The 26,699-nt window shown below is 41.9% G+C and overlaps 1 protein-coding gene across 1 annotated transcript in view; it reads right to left on the reverse strand.

The window, feature by feature from the left end:
• The window catches only part of ambra1b (autophagy/beclin-1 regulator 1b), a 75,334-nt gene that overhangs the window by 22,344 nt on the left and 26,291 nt on the right, over nt 1-26,699 (reverse strand). The window contains exons 8-13 of the mRNA XM_083663187.1: nt 17,872-18,057; nt 13,604-13,684; nt 4,057-4,157; nt 3,553-3,663; nt 2,831-3,019; nt 1,145-1,299 (exon numbers count right to left, since the gene is read on the reverse strand). Of these exons, the coding sequence (XP_083519313.1) occupies nt 1,145-1,299; nt 2,831-3,019; nt 3,553-3,663; nt 4,057-4,157; nt 13,604-13,684; nt 17,872-18,057 (823 nt within the window). The remainder of the gene's footprint in view (nt 1-1,144; nt 1,300-2,830; nt 3,020-3,552; nt 3,664-4,056; nt 4,158-13,603; nt 13,685-17,871; nt 18,058-26,699) is intronic.

A 26,699-nucleotide genomic window follows, 5' to 3' on the forward strand; every position in this document is an offset into this window, starting at 1 on the left:
TGTGCAGCAGACCCTGGGTCAGCCAGAGAGCCTACCTCACGTGGAAGACAACTTTCTCTGTGCTGGTTGTGTGACAGTGCAGAGCAAACACGTTCATTCGTCGGCGCCGCACCAATTGTGTAAACGGTTTGCCGTATCCACCTGTATTCAGTGCACGCACGGTTTGTTTCCACCTGTATTCAGTGCACGCACGGTTTGTTTCCACCTGTATTCAGTGCACGCACGGTTTGTTTCCACCTGTATTCAGTGCACGCACGGTTTGTTTCCACCTGTATTCAGTGCACGCACGGTTTGTTTCCACCTGTATTCAGTGCACGCACGGTTTGTTTCCACCTGTATTCAGTGCACGCACGGTTTGTTTCCACCTGTATTCAGTGCACGCACGGTTTGTTTCCACCTGTATTCAGTGCACGCACGGTTTGTTTCCACCTGTATTCAGTGCACGCACGGTTTGTTTCCACCTGTATTCAGTGCACGCACGGTTTGTTTCCACCTGTATTCAGTGCACGCACGGTTTGTTTCCACCTGTATTCAGTGCACGCACGGTTTGTTTCCACCTGTATTCAGTGCACGCACGGTTTGTTTCCACCTGTATTCAGTGCACGCACGGTTTGTTTCCACCTGTATTCAGTGCACGCACGGTTTGTTTCAACCTGTATTCAGTGCACGCACGGTTTGTTTCCACCTGTATTCAGTGCACGCACGGTTTGTTTCCACCTGTATTCAGTGCACGCACGGGAGGCGCCGAAAAGCGCAGAGTTTGCATCCCTGATTATTCTTCACATCAACACAAGCTGGGTCTACAACAACATAAAAGCGAGAATTATGTGTGTATCGGACCTGAACAACATTTTCCATACTTTTCCAGAGACTTTTTCAAATTCCCAAACTATTCAAGACCTGGAAATGATCAAATACATTTTTTATACTTTTCCAGGCCTGCGTAGGAACCCTGAACTAGTAGTAGTAGCAGTAGTATTAACATGAGTAATAATATTAGTAGCAGTACTAGCAGACTGCCAATTGTCTCAGTCAGCACAAAATGACTGCTGTCTTACTTTATTATTAGGAGTGGTAGTAGTAACAGTATTAATTTAGCATGAGGTTTAGTATTTAGTACTAGTAGTACTGTGAGTGGTCTCACCCTGATGGAGGTCTCTCCTCCGTGTGGCTGCTGCAGGCGGAAGACTTGCGCCACCATGTGGTCGGTGGTGGGATGCAGCAGGATCCTGCGGGAGGCCAGGCCCACCATCACATAGCAGCCCATCGGAGACAGGCTGACTGAGATGGCATTGGGACCTGGTGAAGGAGAATAATCTTGAAAAAGTGTCTGGTGCATTAAAAGACTAGGGGGTAAAATTAAATTGGGGTGGTGAACTGAACTGAGGAAGAGTTAAGGGCCCTCACTGCTTCAGGGTACGAGCTGTTACGCAGACGAGTGGTTCGGCATTTGATGCTGCGTACCCTTCTTCCTGAAGGAAGGGGGGCAAAGAGAGCATTGGCTGGATGGGAGGGGTCCCTTATTATCTTCAGCCCTAGCTTCAATATGCGCTCGTTATAAATATCGCATAGATATTCTCGGCAAATCCTTACCTATGATCTTCGATGCCGTTTTCACAACCCTGTTCAGCTCTTCTCTGTCTTCAGCTGAACAGTTACCAAACCAAACTGTGATAGAGAATGTGAGCACACTCTCTATCATAGCTCGGTAGAAGTGACACATCCCTATCTTTGACACTTTGAATTTCCTGAGTTGCCTCAGGAAGAACAAACGTTGGTGGGCTTTCTTTACGATAAGGCTCACATTGACGTTCCATTTATTTAAAATGTTAATACAAGTTTGAATCAATCCATATGCCAAAACAGCATTTTATTCTTCCATGTATTTGACAGAGGTCCCACACCTTTCTAAAGATCAAATTCAAGGACTTTTCAAGGACTTTCCATGCTCAATTCCCTCAAATTCAAGGACCCAAAATGGCAGTTTGAGATACACAGAGAATTTTTATAATGAGAACTAGCAGGCTTTACAGACGGTAACAGACAAAGGGTCACGTTAGGTAAAAAAAAGAAAACACACACTTCTTGCACAAAATATATAAATTCATGCAATTTCTCAAGGACCCACAAAATTTGGGTTATATATTTTTTATTTTATTTTTGCCATTTGAATTTACTGAACTAGTACGCATGTTCTGAAAAAGTTGAAAATGGAAACAAATAGGGGGAATTAACATCTACGGTAATCTACCGTAACTGAAATCTCAGTAACTGCACATAATGATGTCCAGTGTTGGCTATGTGGTTGCTGGCTTACTAGTCTTGCTGGCCAGCCTCCCCTCCCTACCGTGAGAGTCATCTGGCTGCACGGAAACAGGCAACTGGGATAAACCCTCCCCTGCTCTACAGCTGCTCCCCATTGGAGCGACTGTTTCAGTGGCTGCCGGATGTCTGCTCCCGACTGTTCGTGTGACAATAAAGATGGGCTGCTGTCTGAAATCGTGGCTTATTACAAACTCTGTCATTGGCTCCGACCATGTCAATCAGAGCGGCTTCCGCTCCCTCCTCCCTGTGTGTCGCTGTAACTAGTGTCCTGCCGCCTCAGTGAAAACAACAACGCTAACTAGCTAGCAAGCTAACGGCCGAAACCTACACGCTAGCTCGTTGCTACACGCTGAAAATGGCAAGTTGGATTGTTGGAAACTATTTTCCAAGGGCACTGCCGCTAAGCGCCGTCCATCGCAATCCCACTATGCAGACCTGCGGCACCAGACTCTTCTCACGGTAGGAAGGGGAGGCTGGCCAGAGGCCAGCGAGACTACTGGCTTACCAAATCTCTTGGTGTAGAGCATCTCTCCCAGGTTGTGAGGAGCCAGAGAGTAGACGGCCAGAATGCCCTCATCTGGGAAGCCCCGCTGACTGCTGGGGATGAAGACGGCCAGCAGCTGCCCGTCTGCAGAGATGTCACAACTCGCATCGTTGTAGATTTTACAGTTTGGCACCAGAACGTTGACTGAGGCTGTGCAGGACACACACACACACACACACACACGAGCAATTAGGGTTCAACTATGGGTCTTTCAAGTTTGATACAGGTGCATTGAATCAGAATAGGAAACAGCATGTAAACCTCATGTGAAATCCTCCATTGAAACATTATTTTAGAGTTCGCAGCTCTTTAATCTGACACCCAACACACCTATTCAACTGTAGGGAAACTACATTACTGTCTTTAAGCAAATTAATTTACAAAAACATCATTTAACATTTACATGAATAAATAAAATGTGCAAAGACAATAACATTTCACTACAGGTTTGTTTTACAGCTGGTTTGTATGTAGCTGCGATCAGGGAGGACAACACTGACTGGCCGATACCCAATATGCCTGGGCAATATACTGATACAGTATTATATCGATATTGTGATATGAGACTAGATATTGTCTTAGATTTTGGATATCGTTATATCGCGAGGGCACTGCACTAGTAGTAATAATGGCTCCACAAAAAAAGGAGAAAGTGAGAGTAGTGGAGGGAGAAACTGTAGTACCGTTGCTGATCTCAGGAAGGTCAAATTTGGTGAAGTCCCACCACTGCAGTCGGTAGGTGGTGTTGGCGATGTTGCTGGCGACCGCAGACTGGCCATCTCCAATTGACGCCCCTGGGGAACACAAACACTGTTAAAGTCGAGCTGAAATGGTTTTCCATAGTATTTAACTTCCTCATTTCTGAGTGAAACGTTGATTGTAGGCGAGACCAAAGACTATGAGGAATTTGATTGGACAGGCTGCAAGAGAGGCGGGACAAAACACTTGGGGAGTTTGATTGGACCATTGGAAAGTGGGTGCGTCAATAACATTAGAACAAACCAATATGGAGGCTGACAGGGATGAGTTGTATGCTAGCCTTGCTAACGTTAGCTTCCATTCAGTTGTGAAGGACTACTACCCGACCCCCATTTCCCCTGTTACCAGAGCAGGCAGGCATACCTTTTAGAAGGTAGTGTTTGGTAGTGGATTGGGAGTGTGTTTGTTAGTGAATTGGGAGTGTTTACCAGCTAGCACTCTGTTGACAGAGGAGTGTGTGGCCAGGCCAGGCTGCCCCCTCTCATGGAAGATTCCAGCGTAGGGCAGGTACTCAGGAAGAAGGAAGCGCCTGGAGAGGATTTGGAGAAAAGGACAGATATCCAGCCATACAATTACCACACAATTAACATTTCTAATAGAATCAATTATTTCTGAATAATGATTTAGCAAATGACAACAATACATGAGAGTCCTAACCCGACTTATGTTGGACGATACACAAGCTCAAACATCCCTGCATCTTCATAACTCTACATTCTATGGGTGCACCGAATACGCTTTGTTGCCACCAATCACCGATCGCCTATGAGAAATATCTGCCCGACGATCACGATTGATCACAGATCACCGTTTGTTTTGTTTTTAGCAGCTATAGCAGTCTATTATAGAACAGTTCACATTTTACATATAGTTTATTGAAGTTTATTGAAAGTTTCTGGTACAGGACTATAGTCCTCTACACCAGACTCACACTCAGTACAATAATAAAAAGAAGTCACATTGTAATATACAGTTAAAAAACAAAACAACATATATATAGGCCTACATTTCATCCATCAAATTGAAAGTGCAGCAGATTTTCTTTTTTTCTACATCAATATTTTATATTGTGTAAATTAAACCGCCAACATGATTATTTTTTTGTGAGATAATTGGAGCACAAGACTGTTGACACTTGCATGTGTTGTTGAGTGGAGTTAAATAAATGGAGACTCAGAAAATATATCTGTTTCAGTCTTTGTAGGCTACGTGAATGTTACTTATGAGAGAGAGAAATGAGACTTTTCAGTTGCCCCTCCGCTGGTCTCTCAAACATCATCAAGGAAGAGAGAAAAGCAGTGAGAAACAGGTGCGGGTGGGACAGCAAACCATATTTGACCATGAGTTTGAAAAGGATAAACAACAACAAAAAGATTGAATCGGAGTAGGGCTCGGCGAGATGGCCAAAATCTCATATCCCGATAATGATATATATCACAAAATAGCAATCCAATGAATAAATACGGTAGTTTATATAATTTATTTATGTAGCAGTTCGGCCAAATTTAAACCAGTCAAAAGTTTGAGTCAATGTCAAACTCCACAAAGATACATGCATTGAAAATACATATGAAGCCTGGTTATTTTCTTTACAAGACAAACCACTAGTTCCATTAAAGATTATTAGAGCAAAACAGGTAGAAGAAAAGTTCTTTATAGTTCAGTCCAGTTCCCTCAGTTCAGGAACAAAAAACTCCACTTCAGGATTTCCATGCTACCAGTTCAATGCAGTTCAGTTCACTCAACAAAAATACTCCACTCCGGGATTTCCCTGTTATCCAACAAACACAACTCAAACCTAAGGAAACTATTTTGTAGATATATAAGCTAAAGCTAACCGAAGCTAACCCAAAGCTTTGTCAAGTGGTCACCCGTCTTTTGCCAGCGCACAGCTGGTGACAGCTGTTGTCAGTTCGGGTTAGATAATTAGTTTGCTAGTTGATTACAAGATTAGAAGAGCTGTTGACAAGTTTCTGGACTGCAGACGTTTGGCTGTCGTCTCCTCAATGGATTTCCTTGAGAGGATGAGAGGAGATGTTGTGCCAGGTTTAACGTTACGTGGACACACGCAAATAAGGGATCAAAGATGGACTTAACACAGCACAAATGCCTCGGTAGGCTGACGTAGTAACGGGAAAACTCTCGTAACGGGACAAGCCCGTCTTTTATTGTCACAGGAACACCACAATACATGCATGCGGCCACAACACACTCATGCTGACGGTGGCCGGTGAAAAGTGTCCTCTGCATTTAACCCATCCAGGCATGTCCTTTCCTCCGAGGGGCAGGCCAGGAGCAGTGGTCGCTTTCTCGTACAGCGCCCGGGGACCGACTTCGGATGTTGTCGTCACTGGTCGGATGACGATGACGATCTGATCTTTTGCATGTTTTTAGTGGGGGGGTTATATACGGAGGAACCCCCTGGGGGAGCACGGGGAGAACATGCAAACTCCACACAGAGAGAAAGGCCCTTACGACGAGATACCCCACCTGGGCAGTAGGCACTGAAGATATGGGGGGGAACACAACCACAGCGCCCACAGTGTCCCAGGCGAGAATCGAACTCAAGACCTTCTGACTGTGAGGCGACAGCTCTACCACTGAGCCACCGTGCGCCCAGTGGAGGACTAGAGGTAACTTCTCCCTGCTCTTTACTCAGCGGCTGATTTGTGTGACTCGTAAAGGGACGCAAGGGGCATGTTGACAGAGTCTGGTGCGGACTGGTGTGTGTGGAGGTGAGTAAAAAAAAAAACTGACGAAAGCAAAGCGCCGTCCAAATGATGGAAAATATTTGCGTCAAGAGTGTGATTTGCAACACACCGATATAAACAATAGAGCATAATATGAAACGATACACCGATATAAACTATAGAGCAGAATATGAAACGATACACCGATATAAACAATAGAGCATAATATGAAACGATACACCGATATAAACTATAGAGCATAATATGAAACGATACACCGATATAAACTATAGAGCAGAATATGAAACGATACACCGATATAAACTATAGAGCATAATATGAAACGATACACCGATATAAACTATAGAGCATAATATGAAACGATACACCGATATAAACAATAGAGCATAATATGAAACGATACACCGATATAAACAATAGAGCAGAATATGAAACGATACACCGATATAAAATATAGAGCAGAATATGAAACGATACACCGATATAAACTATAGAGCATAATATGAAACGATACACCGATATAAACTATAGAGCATAATATGAAACGATACACCGATATAAACTATAGAGCATAATATGAAACGATACACCGATATAAACTATAGAGCATAATATGAAACGATACACCGATATAAACTATAGAGCATAATATGAAACGATACACCGATATAAACTATAGAGCATAATATGAAACGATACACCGATATAAACTATAGAGCATAATATGAAACGATACACCGATATAAACTATAGAGCATAATATGAAACGATACACCGATATAAACAATAGAGCATAATATGAAACGATACACCGATATAAACAATAGAGCAGAATATGAAACGATACACCGATATAAACTATAGAGCAGAATATGAAACGATACACCGATATAAACTATAGAGCAGAATATGAAACGATACACCGATATAAACTATAGAGCAGAATATGAAACGATACACCGATATAAACTATAGAGCATAATATGAAACGATACACCGATATAAACTATAGAGCATAATATGAAACGATACACCGATATAAACTATAGAGCAGAATATGAAACGATACACCGATATAAACTATAGAGCAGAATATGAAACGATACACCGATATAAACTATAGAGCATAATATGAAACGATACACCGATATAAACTATAGAGCATAATATGAAACGATACACCGATATAAACTATAGAGCATAATATGAAACGATACACCGATATAAACTATAGAGCATAATATGAAACGATACACCGATATAAACTATAGAGCAGAATATGAAACGATACACCGATATAAACTATAGAGCAGAATATGAAACGATACACCGATATAAACTATAGAGCAGAATATGAAACGATACACCGATATAAACTATAGAGCAGAATATGAAACGATACACCGATATAAACTATAGAGCAGAATATGAAACGATACACCGATATAAACTATAGAGCAGAATATGAAACGATACACCGATATAAACTATAGAGCAGAATATAAAACGATACACCGATATAAACTATAGAGCAGAATATGAAACGATACACCGATATAAACTATAGAGCAGAATATGAAACGATACACCGATATAAACTATAGAGCAGAATATGAAACGATACACCGATATAAACTATAGAGCAGAATATGAAACGATACACCGATATAAACTATAGAGCAGAATATGAAACGATACACCGATATAAACAATAGAGCAGAATATGAAACGATACACCGATATAAACAATAGAGCAGAATATTAAACGATACACCGATATAAACTATAGAGCAGAATATGAAACGATACACCGATATAAACTATAGAGCAGAATATGAAACGATACACCGATATAAACTATAGAGCAGAATATGAAACGATACACCGATATAAACTATAGAGCATAATATGAAACGATACACCGATATAAACTATAGAGCAGAATATGAAACGATACACCGATATAAACTATAGAGCAGAATATGAAACGATACACCGATATAAACTATAGAGCATAATATGAAACGATACACCGATATAAACTATAGAGCATAATATGAAACGATACACCGATATAAACTATAGAGCATAATATGAAACGATACACACCGATATAAACTATAGAGCATAATATGAAACGATACACCGATATAAACTATAGAGCAGAATATGAAACGATACACACCGATATAAACTATAGAGCAGAATATGAAACGATACACCGATATAAACTATAGAGCATAATATGAAACGATACACCGATATAAACTATAGAGCATAATATGAAACGATACACCGATATAAACTATAGAGCATAATATGAAACGATACACCGATATAAACTATAGAGCAGAATATGAAACGATACACCGATATAAACTATAGAGCAGAATATGAAACGATACACCGATATAAACTATAGAGCAGAATATGAAACGATACACCGATATAAACTATAGAGCAGAATATGAAACGATACACCGATATAAACTATAGAGCAGAATATGAAACGATACACTGATATAAACTATAGAGCAGAATATGAAACGATACACTGATATAAACTATAGAGCAGAATATGAAACGATACACCGATATAAACTATAGAGCAGAATATGAAACGATACACCGATATAAACTATAGAGCAGAATATGAAACGATACACCGATATAAACTATAGAGCAGAATATGAAACGATACACCGATATAAACTATAGAGCAGAATATGAAACGATACACCGATATAAACTATAGAGCAGAATATGAAACGATACAGATATAAACTATAGAGCAGAATATGAAACGATACACCGATATAAACTATAGAGCAGAATATGAAACGATAGACATTTTCTGGCTCCATACTTCAGTTAGCCAGCCGCTTCTTTTCACCTGCCAGAGGAAGCTTCACCGGTAGGACATAGCACGTGGGAGGTTCACGCTATTCCAACCAGTTCCCCTCCCTCTGAACAGGCGCCCTTAACGACCAGAGGAGGAACCACATTAGCAACCAGGATATTGCATGTTTTTGTGAAGGGGGTTCCTATATGAAGGAAACCCCCGGGAGGCACGGGGAGAACATGCAAACTCCACACAGAAAGGCCCTTTTGACGACCCCACCCGGGCGGTGGGCACTCGAGGACATGCGGACGGGCACGCATTCCTTCAGCGTTCACATCGTCCCAGGTGGGAATCGAACCCACGACCTTCGAGCTGTGAGGCGATAGTGCTTACCACTGAACCACCGTACCTCCCCCCTTTTTTTTTAACTAATACTAACATGTCAATCTTTACCCTCGTTCCATTTTATGAAAAGGTACAAAAATAAAAAATAAAGTAAAGTTGGTGTAAATGACAAAATAAATTGTACATACAATCCACATTCACCTGATAATTTATGCAACAAATGTGGTTATAATTGAGTTTACTCTCTCCATTACTAGAGTGAGAGCTTAAATTATTTCCATCTTCATACCCCGTATGCTGCCTATTGACACTTCTAAGGACAGAACGTTGTAAAACAGGAAAAGCCAATATCGTACATTTAAATCTTGCGGGTGTTTCCATCTCATTGCTACTATTTTTTTAGCTGCTTTTACTGCACAGAACATTGTCTTTTTCTGATGACATGATAAAGTAAGAGAAATGAAATATTTGGAACACAAGGTATGGTTACATTCATTATAGCTGATATTGCCCTAGCCACTTGTGTCCAGAACATATGGACGCCTGGGCATTCCCATAACGTGTACATATGTTCCAATTTCATTTTGTGAACAAAATATACATAAGGGGCTTGGAGTCAGTTTGAGTTGGCACCGTTTTCTATAAAACCTATGAATAAACTTATAATTCAGCAACTGATAGTTATAATTACTTGATGTGAAAGAAATGTTGCTCCAAACTCTCCTCCAATCTATGTTCTGTTCATAGTTTTTGAGGTCTATGTTCCACACAGTAACAATACCCTATGAAACACCTGATTTTTGTTGGATTTTTCTATACAAATTTGAGACAAAGCCCCTGTGAAGTTTAAAGTTTGTTACAATTTCTACAAGTGGGTGAGTGGCTATTGGTTGACTCCATGGAACTCCATATGTTCGCATAGCGGTGCGTAACTGTAAATAAAAAAAGAAGGAGGAACCTGGTAAATTAAATATTTCTTCTCCTAGGATGGAGTTGTAGCAGCGGAGGTGAAGCGTGCCGTGCGTGTGAAGAAAAATTGGCGCAAAATGGCATCCAGGTAGTGTGACAGTAGATTCCCTGCCTACCAACCATAGATTGTATAATAGAACTGGATAATGTCAGCGTGACGTCACCCATTGGGTTTTGATAGCAGAAAATGAGGCTTGAATCTCCCGCTTCCTGCTCATCGTTGATTGGTTGAATGGATTAACTTTACACGGAAGTACGGGGAGAGAGGGCTGTTAAACACTAGTAGAAGAAGAAGAAGGAGGAGGGGGCGGCTGCCCCTAGCGGCTGCCGGGGGAGTTTCCGAATTTGTCTCACAGGCTTGAACGACTGCCATCTTGTTGTTCGCTTCTGTTTGCTAGCTTGCTCGCTGGCTGGCTGGTTGCAGTGGTGAAATGGTCCAGGACAACAAATATAATAACTTTTAGTCCGAAGGTATGGGCGAGTAGGAGTCCAGCCAGCCGACCACCGTCTTGTCCGGGGCCTGGCCAAGAGACCATGGTGTGGTGTGATCCTGGTGCATTGTGCCTGGTGTGAGTCTCCAGCCTGCTAGCTGCTGCTAAGCCTCCACAAGGTAAACTGCTATTATACTTATCTCTGGGCAAACTCTAAAATTTATAACTGAGGTGGATTTGGTCGCGCACTTGGTGCTCTGCTATGTTGGACTCGTTGGACTGTTTGAGTGATGCTCATGTTTGTAAGCTAACGCTAGCTCGATTAGCATCGTGTGCTAACGTGTGAGCACCGTTATAGCCTACTTTAACTGAAATTTGGTGGCGTTATGTTATAGCAATTAATATAACACGGTGTCGTTTGTTTCTTCAAGGGATGGCCGTCGGAGTACCATGGTGGAGCAGGAACAGCACAACAGAACAGAGGCACATTGTCCCTTGGTCAAATTATTTGTGAAAATGAATGCTACGTTTTGATTCCCATGTGCATATTACTGTGAGAATATTGCTGATCATCAGTTGTTCAACCTAAGATATTGCAATAACATAAGCCAAATGCTGACAGATTTGAGACTTTTGATATATTTACTTTGAACCATTTGGTATGTATCTGCCAGTGTGTTTTTGTCAATAAACATTGCCAACAAAGAACCTTGTTGTGTAGGCTATGTGCTAATTAAATCATGTACCCGAATGTACCGCAAATCTCATAGAACAAGCCCATTATAATTGTCTGGTCAGAGCAGGTTGTTAATAAGATGTGATATAAAGATATTTGATGTCGAGTGAACCAGCTTCGACCAAATGACCAGGAAGAAGAATGAAGATGGAGAACCAACCGACTGCTTCAAATCAACGAATGATTTATATTTATTGAAATATGGTTAGCTGTAACAATTCGACATAAACAAAGGCTACACCATGCAACATATATTTTGATATCATTCAAACTTAAAGAATGGTTAATTTTCCACCATGGTAGGCTGTACTGCTGTGAAATGGTTACCTATATTTGTATCAAGTGTTGCTTGGTAGATTATCTATATATGCCTAATTTACCAGTAGACATATTAGTGCAAGACCTTAGGCTATGTTGAGTTCTATCGATCTGATAAAGTATGTTTTAAAATAAGGATAACAAATTGCTGAGCTTGGCGGATGCCTCAAGACAAGTATGTATCATTTTTAAATGTCCAATACCATACAGAAAAGCAAATTGAACAAACGACCAACAGCATTCATGTCTGCAAAAACTTGTGATGTTGTCATGTTAACATATAACCTTATGACGCTTACTGTATAACATGGACAGACCATTTAACGTTAGGCTACTTTACATACCGTTAGATAACGTTAAATGGTCCGCCATGTTATGAGCGTCACGTTACATGTATGCCATCTATACAGTTACGTGTGTCTACTAACATTATTAAAATATCATAAAGTAGCGCTATTTTCTGATAATTTGCTAAAGTATGACTTGCTATCTGCTAGCCATACTAGCCTTGTTTTGCTAGGTTTTCTTATTCGTGTACTTTCCGCAGACTAGATGCCTTTGCGGCACATTGCTGCCTCTAACGGGCGGAAGTATTACTGTTTCCCAATATCCAAAGTATATCGCCTATTTTCCTCGGAATGGGGCTATAATTAAAAAAACTGGGGCCTTGAGAGCATGAAAAATACTTGAAATTGTTTTTTCAGACCATAAACTCATTTGTAAAGTGTTTATTTAAGACAGAGACCGAGAGAGAAGTTGGCTCGTTTCACATAGAGTTGAATGGACGTTCAGGGATGATGTTACACAAGCTGCGCCCCCCACTGGCCATTTGAGAGTATGGCAACTTCCGCATTGGCCTCAAAAAGAGACTGGCTGTAATGGGGACTGCTACCAACACGAGGGTCGCAGGTTCGCCCCCTCGTGTTACCTCCGGATTGGTCGGGCGCCCATACAGGCACAATTGGCTGTCTCTGCTGGTGGGAAGCCGGATTAGGGGTATGTGTCCTGGTCACTGCACTAGCACCTCCTCTGGTCAGTCTGTTTGGGGCAGAAGGGAACTGGTGGGAATAGCGTGCTACGTCCTGCCGGTGAAGCTCCCCGCTATCAGGTGAAAAGAAGCAGCTGGCAACTACGCATGTGCCAGAGGAAGCAGGGTGCTAGTATACGGCTCTCCCCAGATCGGAAGAGGGTGGGGCAACAGGAGGGAAATTGGCCAATTACAATTGGGGAGAAAATCTGAAAAAATAATACAAAAAGAAAAGAACAAAAAGGCACAAAACATTTATTTGGCTTGCCCTGTCCTGTCTAGTAGGAGATGGTCAATAAAATTGTATTTGGCAATAAGGACATAGTATTTCTATTCCTATATTCCTACAGTATTCCTACTGTATAATATTCCTATAGTAATCCTATAATATTGCTATAGTATTCCTATAATGTTCCTATAGTACTCTATAGTAGTCCTACAATATGAAGCGTCCATAGCGCAAATATAACAGAAAAAAATAAGAAAATAATTACCGTACAGTGTAATTCAGCAGCAGCCATATTTCAGCAGCGGTGGTGCGCCCCTGCTGAATGCATATAGGGAAAAGACTGGGTTAGGGGTTAGAGGTGACTGACCTTGGGACAAAGCGACCCAGCGAGGGCGCAGACATTCTGGCGTTCCGCGGTGTCCTATGCCGCGCTCGGTCTCCAGTATCACTGGAAAACAAAAAAAAATTGCAAAACTACACAAACAGACCTAAAATACTGGCAATCAGTGATTGGCATGGAAAGTAAATACATCTGTTACTATCAGAACAGGAATATGTAGAAAAAGCCAGCTATCAACATTTAAAGACATTTGGTTATAAGCTGCATAAGAACTTCCTAGGACCATTCTCTAAGGTCTGGTGAAAATGTAGGAAAGACCAGTTAAGGTTTGCACTGACTAGGGCTGCAATGAATATTCAATGAACTGAAAACAATTTTGGTCAAAACATTTTTGAATTATGTTTATATATATATATATATATATATATATATATATATATATATATATATATATATATATATATAAATTATTTATCTTTATATTTTGATTTGAGAGTGGATCCATGAAGAGTAGACAAATGGCCTCCATGGCTGTATTAACAAATTGACGGCTTCCCTTGGCTACAAGAGAACAGTCTAACTACGGTAATAAGTATACTGTATATGATGGCAGAAGCCTAGACTGCACAGTGCAATGCATGTGCGTTGTGTTATTCTACATAAGAGCACCTGTGCTCCTTTCAATGTTTGTTTTTTATAGATTTTTTCTGGGCATTTTGCCTTTATTAGACAGGACAGTAGGCAGACAGGAAGGCTGTGGAGAGAGAGAGGGGATGACATGTCGGATTCGAACCCGGGACGGCCAGGGGAAAGATTAGTGGTACGTGCCACCAGGATGCCCCCTGTGCTTTCAATGTTAATCCACTTCTCTGGCCAGGCTGCTCTCTTTACCAGCAGCAGAAAAATGGCAGCGATAGACAATAGGAAAAGAAATAGGTTTGGGATTATTCTGCCAAGCTTACTGTACAAAATGTGCAGCTCTCACTCTGCCACAATGGGAGTTGTCTTGGCACAACTCAACCACTTGCATGAGAGAGCATTTCAAGTGCAAACGCCCCAGTGCCACTGCATTCATAGTGTTAAGTCCAGCTTAGCTTAGCTTTGTGCTAAGCAAACAGCCTTCTTCTCTCCTCTCCTGCCTCGGTTCACCACACCCCGTATTTGAATTAACCACAGATAATGCCGTAGTGCCACATAATGCCATGTCTAGTGCTCAGTGTAGCACAAGGCATGTGAGCAAACTGAGGAAACTATTTCAGACACTGGCTACTCTGTTTCTCTGCTCAGTGTAGCACAAGGCATGTGAGCAAACTGAGGAAACTATTTCAGACACTGGCTACTCTGTTTCTCTGCTCAGTGTAGCACAAGGCATGTGAGCAAACTGAGGAAACTATTTCAGACACTGGCTACTCTGTTTCTCTGCTCAGTGTAGCACAAGGCATGTGAGCAAACTGAGGAAACTATTTCAGACACTGGCTACTCTGTTTCTCTGCTCAGTGTAGCACAAGGCATGTGAGCAAACTGAGGAAACTATTTCAGACACTGGCTACTCTGTTTCTCTGCTCAGTGTAGCACAAGGCATGTGAGCAAACTGAGGAAACTATTTCAGACACTGGCTACTCTGTTTCTCTGCTCAGTGTAGCACAAGGCATGTGAGCCAACTGAGGAAACTATTTCAGACACTGGCTACTCTGTTTCTCCTGGTTTCTTCACCACGCCGTTCCTAAAAAGGTTGGTGCCCAATCCAGGCTGTTCTGGAAAATATAGGCTGGTTAAGTGCCTTTATGTCCATTAACCCTCCTGGTGGCGTCACCTTCTTTTAATAGGTTTGGTTTATTAGGTTATTATATTTAGTTGGTAGAACGCTTTTGCACATTGGTAGAAAATTATAATAATACCGGCAATAACAATAATAAATTTGTCACACTGAAATGTTGGGGAACAAAGTGAGTTCTTGATTACAGATTATTGAATTACCAAATCGTACATGGAAGACCTCAATAATCTATAATTGTGTTTTTGATGATGAAGATTATTGAAGTATCAATAAAAGGAGTCGGCACACTGCTGTAGATTTCTCACAGTAGATTTATTTTTGATGTTTCTGTCACAAACGACCTTCTTCAGAATGAAGCAGGAAGTGACAGAGCACTTGTATAAATAGGTCACATCAGGTGAGTACAATCAACCAGATAGAAATCAGAGAGTGCATCTTGCTTCACACAAACAAATCAATGAAGTATAAACATTCCCAAGAAAGACATTACAAAAAGAGTATTAAAGTAATAGGAATAGTTATCGATATCTTCTTCTATTATAAAAGGGAGCATGTGGGCAATGTTCTCTTTTTTCAATTTTGTCCAGGAAGTGATGTCATCAGTGATATCACTTGAACAATAGAGTACCGCAGGGATGACGTATTTTTGTAGGTTTATCTAGAAATCGTCGCCATTTTGGTTCTTCAGTGGAAAAGTCTATGGGGTTTTAGAATAGGGATTTCACTTAAATGCATAAAATAAGGTCTGTGGTTAACAAAGATTTATGGGAACGTGAATTTGGGTTCAGCATGATACTCTTCACAAACGTGAACAACTTTTATGCCTTTTGAAGTGTTTTCAAAAAATCGCGTAAAAAACGCATTTACATTCCAAAAGTCATAAAGGTTATTCACGTTTGTGAAGATTATCATGCTGAACCAAAATTCACGTTGCCATAAACTTTTGTTAACCACAGAGACCTTATTTTATGCATTTAAGTGAAATCCCCATTCTAAAACTCCATTCACTTTTCCCCTGACGAACCCGGAAGTATATTTCCGGACTCATTCCTGCAGTTCTCTATTGTGCATTGTGACATCACTGATGATGTCACAGGCATTGTGACATCAGTGATGTCATAAAAGCAATTGTGATGTCATCAGTGATGCAAAGTTGTGACATCATCAGTTTGACACATCAATCAAGCTTACGTAACGTGCGAGATGCCTAGTACAATATAATCACTGAGTGTAGGAAATATATAGGGTGGAGCTGAAACACAGCAGAAAAAGTAATAAACTCATATGTAATTTTTTTTTAAAGGAGACAGCAGCACTAGAGAAGAAGTATTATTAAAGACTGGTATCTATAAGTGGTCCTATCACTCTAAAGCGTGGGAATTTGTCTTAAAAGAGAAAGAAAATATATTCGAAATAAACATCACTCCCATTTGTCTTTTAAGACAAATTCCCACTCTTTAGAGTGATAGCACCACTTATAGATACCAGTCTTTAATAATAATCTTCTCTAGGGCTGCGGTCTCAGATTTTAAATGTTCACATAGGAGTTTAGTGCTTTCTCTTCTTTATTTCAGCGCCGCCCTATATATTTCCTACAGTGAGTAATTATATTGTTTAACTATTACTTTAATACTCTTTTTGGAATGTCTTTACTTCATTGATTGATTTGTTTGTGTGAAGCAAGATGCACTCTGTGATTTCTATCTGGTTGATTGTACTGTGACCTATTTATATGAGTGCTCTGTCACTTCCTGCTTCATTCTGAAGAAGGTCGTTTGTGACCAAAAAGTCCAAAATAAATCGGACTCTACTTCTTTTACTGGTTACTGATTATTTGTTTGTCCTGCACCTGCTTATCGAGTGGATGTTTGTACTTGCTATTTGTACTTTGGTAATTATGTCAAAGTGAAAATAATGGATAGTTGCAGCTTGGGCCACTACTTCACAGTTTGTCATTTCTTGTGGGAAAGATGACTCAGTGTCTTGAGCAGAACACTAGTGATAGTGCAGCAGCATGTTAAAATACACTGAGCTACACTATTTACACAGCGACACTTTCACTTTGAATATTCTGGATCTGAAATGAGGTTCAAGTGCGACTTTAAGGTGCATCACGTCAAAATAAAAGAACAAAACCTTTTGTTCACGGTTCACTCTTTTTCAAGGTGCCAACGATAATTAACGATTAACAATTTATCATTGTTAATCAATGATGAATCACATTTTAAATAATCCAATTAATATTCATCGCTTTGAACCGTATGGTAATGTTAGGAGTTTCAAATACAATTTGCTTGTTATTATCAATTCAGACAGCAGAATTTTGTCACGAGATCACCATATCATCACAATGTGATTCCACTAAAAGACGATAATATTGAATTGTTGCAGAGTCTGATGAATCAATTTTCCATTTGCCTTTTGGCATTTTGAGGAGGACTGGGCTCTGATAACACCCGGCTCTAAATCAAAAGGGTAAAAAGGTTGAACCCAGGGAAGAATGTGGAATGGAACTTACTCCAGCTCCTCAAAGTCTACATCAGTGCTGTCCATGGAGCTGGGAGGGTTGCTGGCTGGGCTGTCTGAGGAAGAGGACATGGCCCGCAGCCGGTTCTGCTGGTACCGAAGCGAACGCTGGCGAATGCTGTCCCGCCTGGACAGATACTGGATCATCCTCTGGGCGTAGTAAGCTGCTGGAGATAGCCTGCACAGCACAGAGGACGGCTCTCAGTTTGAAAACAAATTTTGTTTTGGTGGAACCAAATATCTAAATCCCCGCAAAAGAAAACGTCACATAAAACAGTAAAAAACGGATGTAAACACATGTCAAACTTGCCATTTTCAGCATGTAGATTGCTCTCAGGTTGTTGTTTCACGTAGCGACGGGTAGGCTACTTTTGAAAACACGCCAATAGCGGAAGGGGATTGCCCTCCCGCTCCTGAAACGGACTGCAGCGCATCTGAGTCAGAGCTTATACCCGCAGCCTGTTTCTGTTGAGTCAAAGCTTATATCTGCAGCCTGCTTCTGTTGAGTCAGAGCTTATACCTGCTGCCTGCTTCTGTTGAGTCAGAGCTTATACCTGCAGCCTGCTTCTGTTGAGTCAAAGCTTATACCTGCTGCCTGCTTCTGTTGAGTCAAAGCTTATACCTGCTGCCTGCTTCTGTTGAGTCAGTCAGAGCTTATACCTGCTGCCTGCTTCTGTTGAGTCAGTCAGAGCTTATACCTGCTGCCTGCTTCTGTTGAGTCAGAGCTTATACCTGCTGCCTGCTTCTGTTGAGTCAGTCAGAGCTTATACCTGCTGCCTGCTTCTGTTGAGTCAGAGCTTATACCTGCTGCCTGCTTCTGTTGAGTCAGTCAGAGCTTATACCTGCTGCCTGCTTCTGTTGAGTCAGTCAGAGCTTATACCTGCTGCCTGCTTCTGTTGAGTCAAAGCTTATACCTGCTTCTGTTGAGTCAGAGCTTATACCTGCTGCTGGTGAGTCAAAGCTTATATCTGCTGCCTGCTTCTGTTGAGTCAGAGCTTATACCTGCAGCCTGCTTCTGTTGAGTCAAAGCTTATACCTGCTTCTGTTGAGTCAAAGCTTATACCTGCAGCCTGCTTCTGTTGAGTCAAAGCTTATACCTGCTGCCTGCTTCTGTTGAGTCAGAGCTTATACCTGCTGCCTGCTTCTGTTGAGTCAGAGCTTATACCTGCTGCCTGCTTCTGTTGAGTCAGAGCTTATACCTGCAGCCTGCTTCTGTTGAGTCAGAGCTTATACCTGCTGCCTGCTTCTGTTGAGTCAGAGCTTATATCTGCAGCCTGCTTCTGTTGAGTCAGAGCTTATACCTGCTGCCTGCTTCTGTTGAGTCAGAGCTTATACCTGCAGCCTGCTTCTGTTGAGTCAAAGCTTATACCTGCAGCCTGCTTCTGTTGAGTCAAAGCTTATACCTGCAGCCTGCTTCTGTTGAGTCAGAGCTTATACCTGCAGCCTGCTTCTGTTGAGTCAAAGCTTATATCTGCTGCCTGCTTCTGTTGAGTCAGAGCTTATACCTGCAGCCTGCTTCTGTTGAGTCAAAGCTTATACCTGCTGCCTGCTTCTGTTGAGTCAGAGCTTATATCTGCAGCCTGCTTCTGTTGAGTCAGAGCTTATACCTGCTGCCTGCTTCTGTTGAGTCAGAGCTTATACCTGCTGCCTGCTTCTGTTGAGTCAGAGCTTATATCTGCTGCCTGCTTCTGTTGAGTCAGAGCTTATATCTGCTGCCTGCTTCTGTTGAGTCAAAGCTTATATCTGCAGCCTGCTTCTGTTGAGTCAGAGCTTATACCTGCAGCCTGCTTCTGTTGAGTCAAAGCTTATACCTGCTGCCTGCTTCTGTTGAGTCAGAGCTTATATCTGCAGCCTGCTTCTGTTGAGTCAAAGCTTATATCTGCAGCCTGCTTCTGTTGAGTCAGAGCTTATACCTGCTGCCTGCTTCTGTTGAGTCAGAGCTTATATCTGCAGCCTGCTTCTGTTGAGTCAGAGCTTATATCTGCTGCCTGCTTCTGTTGAGTCAAAGCTTATATCTGCAGCCTGCTTCTGTTGAGTCAAAGCTTATACCTGCTTCTGTTGAGTCAGAGCTTATACCTGCTGCCTGCTTCTGTTGAGTCAAAGCTTATACCTGCTTCTGTTGAGTCAGAGCTTATGCCTGCTTCTGTTGAGTCAAAGCTTATATCTGCTGCCTGCTTCTGTTGAGTCAGAGATTATACCCGCAGCCTGCTTCTGTCGAGTCAGACTAGGCAGAGCTTAGCCCCCGTTCACACAGGATGCCGAAGCAACGCTCAACCGAAGCTGTACCTACGCTTAGGGCTGGGCGATATGACGATAGAAAATGTATTTCGTTTGATATGATGCTCTATCGTTTATATCGTTGTGTTGCAAATCACACTCTTTAGGGCAATATTGTCCGTCATTTGGATGACGCTGTGCTTTCTTCATTCATTTTACTCATGTCCACAGTCCACACACGCACCAGACTGTGTCAACAAGCCCCTTAAGTTGCGTCCCTTTGTGGCACAAATCAGCCGGTGAGTAGGCTAAAGAGCAGGGAGATGTTACCTCCACTCCGTCCGCCTAGGCTACCCAGGCATTTGCGCTGTGTTAAGTGCACGTTTGATCCATATTTACGTGTGTCCTCCTAACGTTAAACCTGGCAAAACAACTCCTCCCATCCTCTCATCATCTCAAGGAAATCCCTTGAGGGCAACAAAACGTCTGTTAGCTTTAGCTTTTAGCTTTCCCTGAGTGAGTTGTGTTCGTTCACGTTGTTCTTCTTCTACCGTTTTATTCTTCTTCTACTGAAAATGTAGGTATTTTGACGTTGACTAAAGAAATACTGCCGCCTAGTGGTTGCTTTTAGATATGATTCCAGATTAGTGCTTAAATCAAACACATCAATAGCAATGCTATTGAATGCTAGTGTCCTCTTTGAAAATCGAACTGGTGGTGTGTGGTTCAGTTTGTGTTTCATTCTACTGCCCTGCAAATAATTATTATTATTTGTGTTGTAAAGAATAGCCATGCTTATCTGTATTCTGAATGCATGTATCCTTTGTGAGGTTTGACAACATTTTAACTGGTTTAACTGCTACATAAATAAATGGCCATGTGGTCACTTTATATAAACTATAAATAGAATTTACAGAAAATATGCTATATCGTGATATATATCGGTATCGGGATATGAAATGACGTATATCGGGATATGAGATTTTGGTCATATCACCCAGCCCTACCTACGCTGTACCCACAAGTTTCATTTAGGCGTCCTTGTTAACAGGCGAAGCCGTTCACAGCACCCGTGACTAGTCAAGACTAGTTTTGCATAAGAAGCAAAAGCCCTCCTCGCCCAAATGATCAGATAAGACAGCAAATTCAGTCCCTCCAGGAAATTGCCAACTTTGCAATTACAGTAATGAATGCAAACTCAACCAATCTCTACAATATCTGCATGAACTTGCAATTTGCAACACATAAAATGGTCAAATCAAATCAAATCACACATCAAACTAAGTGTAGCTTGGTCTTCCATTACAACCGCTGCAATAAATCTAATTGCCAACTTAACTAGAGCTCATTAGACAGCAGAGAAATTGCCTTGTTGGCACATATCTCTGTCATAAAAATAACTAAAACTGTTTAGGCTATAGGCCATTTTCAAAGTTTATTTACACAAAGTAGCTGAAAAATTCAGCTCTCCTTTGGCTACATGTACCTGACTAGACACACCTGCTGTCTTCTAGGGATGCACTGATATATCTACTGTCCGATGCTATTTTTTACTGCAAATGTTTGGCCATTTGTGGAAAAGGCATTTTTGAGTTTGTAACCCCACGACAGGAACAGGGGCTCTATGTACAGTAGTGTGTCCCAGAGCCCACAGGTATATTAACCACCAAAGTATATTTGGTGACCCATTTTAGCTTTATTTATTTTCTTATCTTTATTTTACCAGGTAGTTACTTGAGATCAATGATCTCTTTTTCGAGCAACAGCTGGCCAAATTAGCAGCAGACCTTATTATCCATCCAGAGGACAATGTGATTGATTAGCTCAGTGTTTCCCACACATAGAAAATTGTGTGGGGGCCTGCTGCCACAGTATCAGCACTGACCAGCACAATCTATATTTCTATTCTTTTTTTCAATATTACATTTTTAGATTTTTCAGAACATGAAAAACGGAAAATGAAAATAAAGAAAAAACATACACATATCAACATTCCAACGTGCTACCAGCCACTTATGTGCTTGTAAGAGATGTTGTACATAGAATCCCACGGAAGTAGTCCATTAGAAATCAGCTGGGTGAGTTACCTCATCAAAGTAGGCCAGGAACAGGTCCCAGATAGTCGAAAATGTCTTAAGTGAGTTAGTCCTCAGTAGGGGTGCACCGATCGATCGGCAAGCAATCTGTATCGGCCGATTTTGACCTCAAATATGCGATCGGCTGATTGCCGATATTTCGGCTGATTGCCGATATTTTTTTATATTATTATTATTACTTTTTTTAAAGCCCTATCACTAATCAGGCTTTCCAACGATATAAAATACAATGCCAATTGGTATTATTAAAGGGGAGAAATAATCGACCGAAATAACGTTTCCAAACTTTTTTTGAGGAGTTTATATATCAGTGATCGGTGATCGGTAATCGGTCGATGATCGGTTGGGCAGATATTTCCCATAGGTGATCGGCAATCGGTGATGGGTGGCAAAAAACGTGATCGGTGCACCCCTAGTCCTCAGGAACCTGAGTCTCTCCATATACGTATAAGTGAGACCATGTCCGTCAGCCACAGCAGAGACTATTGTACAGCCGTAGGGAGGAGCAGAGAGGATTCTGAGGAGCTGAAGTTGGTGAGTTCCACCTCCGGCTGAAGGGTTATTTTATAGGCCTTAGTACCAATCAAATATTTTGGCCCAGAATGCGGATAGTGAAGGGCAAAACCAAAAAGCATGGGACAGTGTACCCTCTATAACACCTGGCACCTATCACATAAGCCGTTTTCACACATGCGCTTTATAACGGGAAATGACCAGAAAGCGGTGTAATGCCTTCATGTGTGAAAGTTGTTTTCCGGTATAAGCGCGCCCCCGTCATCGCGGACATTTGACCACTTCTAACCTTGTGATAAGACCGGTATGCCACGATACACACACACGAGACAGAGCCAGAGAGAGGAGGAATGGAGGAGAGGATGACTTACTTTTAACAAATGGTTTAACACAAACAAGTGGGGTCTTCACAGTCCATGTGGAAGACACGTGTTGAGACGCATGATAGTTGAAACACGGGGGGGATCGATCTCTCAAAACACGGAGCAACTTAAAGTATCCGGACTCCGGAGGAAGCCTAAGCGAGAAATGCTGTTTCCCATTGCCTGCCTGCAGACTGCAGCATTCATTTGTGTTGGATCGCATTCACGTCGCCATGTATCCCAAGCATATGTCTCTGTAGTCTGCACGGAGCGTTGTCAGAGGAGAAGTCTGCACGGAGCGTTGTCAGAGGAGAAGTCTGCACGGAGCGTTGTCAGAGGAGAAGTCTGCATGGAGCGTTGTCAGAGGAGAAGTCTGCACGGAGCGTTGTCAGAGGAGAAGTCTGCACGGAGCGTTGTCAGAGGAGAAGTCTGCACGGGGCGTTGTCAGAGGAGAAGTCTGCACGGGGCGTTGTCAGAGGAGAAATGTTTTGTTTTCCACTGCCTGGCACTCAAAGAGCAGCATCGCACAATTCACATCGTACTTTGTCGCCTTTCTGGACGAAATAGTCCCACAGCGGGCTGTTTTAAACATGCATCGATTAGGGATGTTCATCAATAATCAATAATTGATCGTTGAGGAATGAATTCGATCACGTGGAATTTTTATCAATTATTATTATTATTATTTATTTTTTTGCAGACTAGGTTTGGGTGGAATTCGTTTCTCCTTGCCCCACTCCATTGCACAGCCGACTAACGTGAGGTGGAGCTTCATATAGTCCCTAGTTTTCTGGCTGGGCGGGGGCCTTTGTGCCAACAAAACTGTTTTAAACATGGGGAATTCACACCGGCATGCGCCGGGGACACAAACAAACGCACCCAACGGTCTGCGGACCTCAGTGAGGCTGTTAAAACTATGACACTTCGTACACTTCTCTCCTAATTTTCAACAAAGTGTGAGTAACGGTACAAGTGTTTAAGTGAATTCAAGTCATTTTATTTGTTTATAACGTAGGGGTGCACCGATCACGTTTTTTGCCACCGATCACCGATTGCCGATCACCTATGAGAAATATCTGCCCAACCGATCATCGACCGATCACCGATTACCGATCACCGATCACCGATATATATACCGTATATATTTATTTATTTATTTTGTAAGCAGCTATAGCAGTCTATTATAGAACAGTTTCCATTTTACATATAGGCCTACATTTCATGCATCAAATTGAAAGTGCAGCACATTTTCTTTTTTTTCTACATCAATATTTTATATTTTGTAGGCTAAAGGAAACCGCCAACATGATTTTTTGTGTGTGAGATAATTGGAGCACAAGACTGTGTTGAACTAAATGGCTAGTAGTTCAGTCCAGTTCCCTCAGTTCAGTTTATAAAAGAACAAAACTCATTCCACTTCGGGATTTCCATGTTACCAGTTCAATGCAGTTCAGTTCACTCAACAAAAATACTAAATTTTCCGGGATTTCCCTGTTACACAAGAAAAATAACTTCGACCCAAGTTAACTATTTTATCGATTAAGCTAAAGCGGCTGAAGCTAACCGGAGCTATTAACGTTAGGAGGATACACGCACATATGGATCAAACACGGACTTAACAGCATGCAAATGCCTCGGTAGGCGGGAGGACTGGAGGTAACTTCTCTCTGCTGAGTCTGCTCATCACCAGCTGATGTGTGTGATTCAAAGACGCAAGGGGTGTGTTGACAGTCTGGTGTGGTGTGTGGACAAAAAATGTGCCTCGCGACCTGCTTGGAGCACTGTGCCACTACGCTCTCTCAGCCACTACTGTAAAACACCCTCCCTCGCTCCGGGGGAAAAATGTCGGCGATTGAGCCAGAAACACAGTCTGAATGAAATTGAATGTAACGTTCCCAATTCTATGTATTACATTCTAAAAACTTAACGGCAACATTTTGGAAGGCTAAGCCACACAACTAGCTCGTTGTAATCTAACATCATGCTTCAAAAGATGGAGAACTGGCTGTGTTACGACGATGAGGATGCAAAACATGTCATTTGCATGTTTCGTTCCACCCATGTTTCGTCCGCGCTGCCAAATTCAATGGAATGAAACGAATCTTGTAGCCTTGGACGTAGTGAAGTGTTTTTGATTGATTTGTTCATCGGACTCAAAACGGTCTCCACTGATAAGACACGGAGATCTCTGTTACAGGCAGGCGCTACGCCTCCTCCTGACCAGTTTTAAACATTAAAACACCTGCAGCTTAGTCCAGTGCGGCTTATATATGTAACAATCATTCTATTTAGCTGCTGCGGCTTATATTCAGAAAGCAAAGCGTGTGCTTTGCAACACAATGATATAAACGTTAGAGCACAATATGAAAGTTAAACGATGGACATTGAAGACATGAAAATGGGCTGCCTCATGTTTCTCACGTGCAGCATGATCGGCTATGCGATCGGCGACAATAAAGGAATATCGGAAACAGCAGATCACATATTTGAGGTCCAAATCGGCCGATACAGATTGCGTGCCGATCGATCGGTGCACCCCTATTATAACGTTATGAACTATGAAGTAGTAGCAGCAGTCAGCATGGACTCAGCTAGCCTTTAGCTGCTAACGCCCACCTGAATCAATTCACACACATCTCGTGGCTAATAATATCCACGCGTCGGACTGAGAGCAGCTGAATGGAACTCGACCATCAGGACAGATGAGGTTTTTGTCACGAGTTTATAAGCCTGGAAGCCCGGTGAGCTGAGTCCTACTTTCAAAATGTGAGTGCAGTAGCCTAGCTAGCTAGTGTAAGGCTGTGTGACTGTGGTTGTCAACGTTACCGCGGGCGCTTATGACGTTATAAGGACGCGCCGAGCTCAGGCCTGTTGATTTGACTCTTGTGCTGTCAGCTAAGCTGGAAGACGCCGATTGCCTTACATCATGTAACCTGACATGTAACATGTTTGTTTACCTGGCCACAGTGCTAGTGTCTGATATTCTTACTACACAGCGGCATCGCCATTATAGCTGGCCGAGCATGCGCAACGTTATTACCAGACCAGAGTAAAAACAAATATATATATATATATATATATATATATATACTGTATATATATATATATATTACTATTATTATTATTACGCTATCGATAATTGATCGTTAATTTTCCCGAATTTCGATTATGGAAATTGTTCAAAATGAACATCCCTAATCGACATGTTCCTTTCTGTTTCTCCTGTCCCATTCACTCGTCTGCTCAAAGCAGAGAGGAGCAGAGGGGGGCAGGGGTGTGTGGAGTACATGCTGCATGGAGCTCTGTGTCCCCCACCCCGCCCCCCAAAATACAGCTTCTTTCACGGCTGTTTTTACACATGTGATCCCTCAGGTGTGAAGAGAAATTCCGGGAAATAGCCGTTATTGATTTACAGGCAATGTTCCTGTACGCATGTGTGAAAACGGCTATAGTGGTGAGACACACGGGTAGTTGCTGTGCAACCTATGCTTGGAATAATGGAGACGGTGAGTGACTTTAAATTGGATCAGCTGGTGCCTGCTGTTAATTGAGCTGGACCACAGACAGATTCCTGTCACACATAATTTCAGACAAATCAACACCATGTACCTCCTGCCACATCTCTCTAATCC

Source organism: Poromitra crassiceps (genome assembly GCF_964638095.1).
Source record: "Poromitra crassiceps genome assembly, chromosome: 30".
Classification (NCBI taxonomy): Eukaryota; Metazoa; Chordata; class Actinopteri; order Beryciformes; family Melamphaidae; genus Poromitra; species Poromitra crassiceps.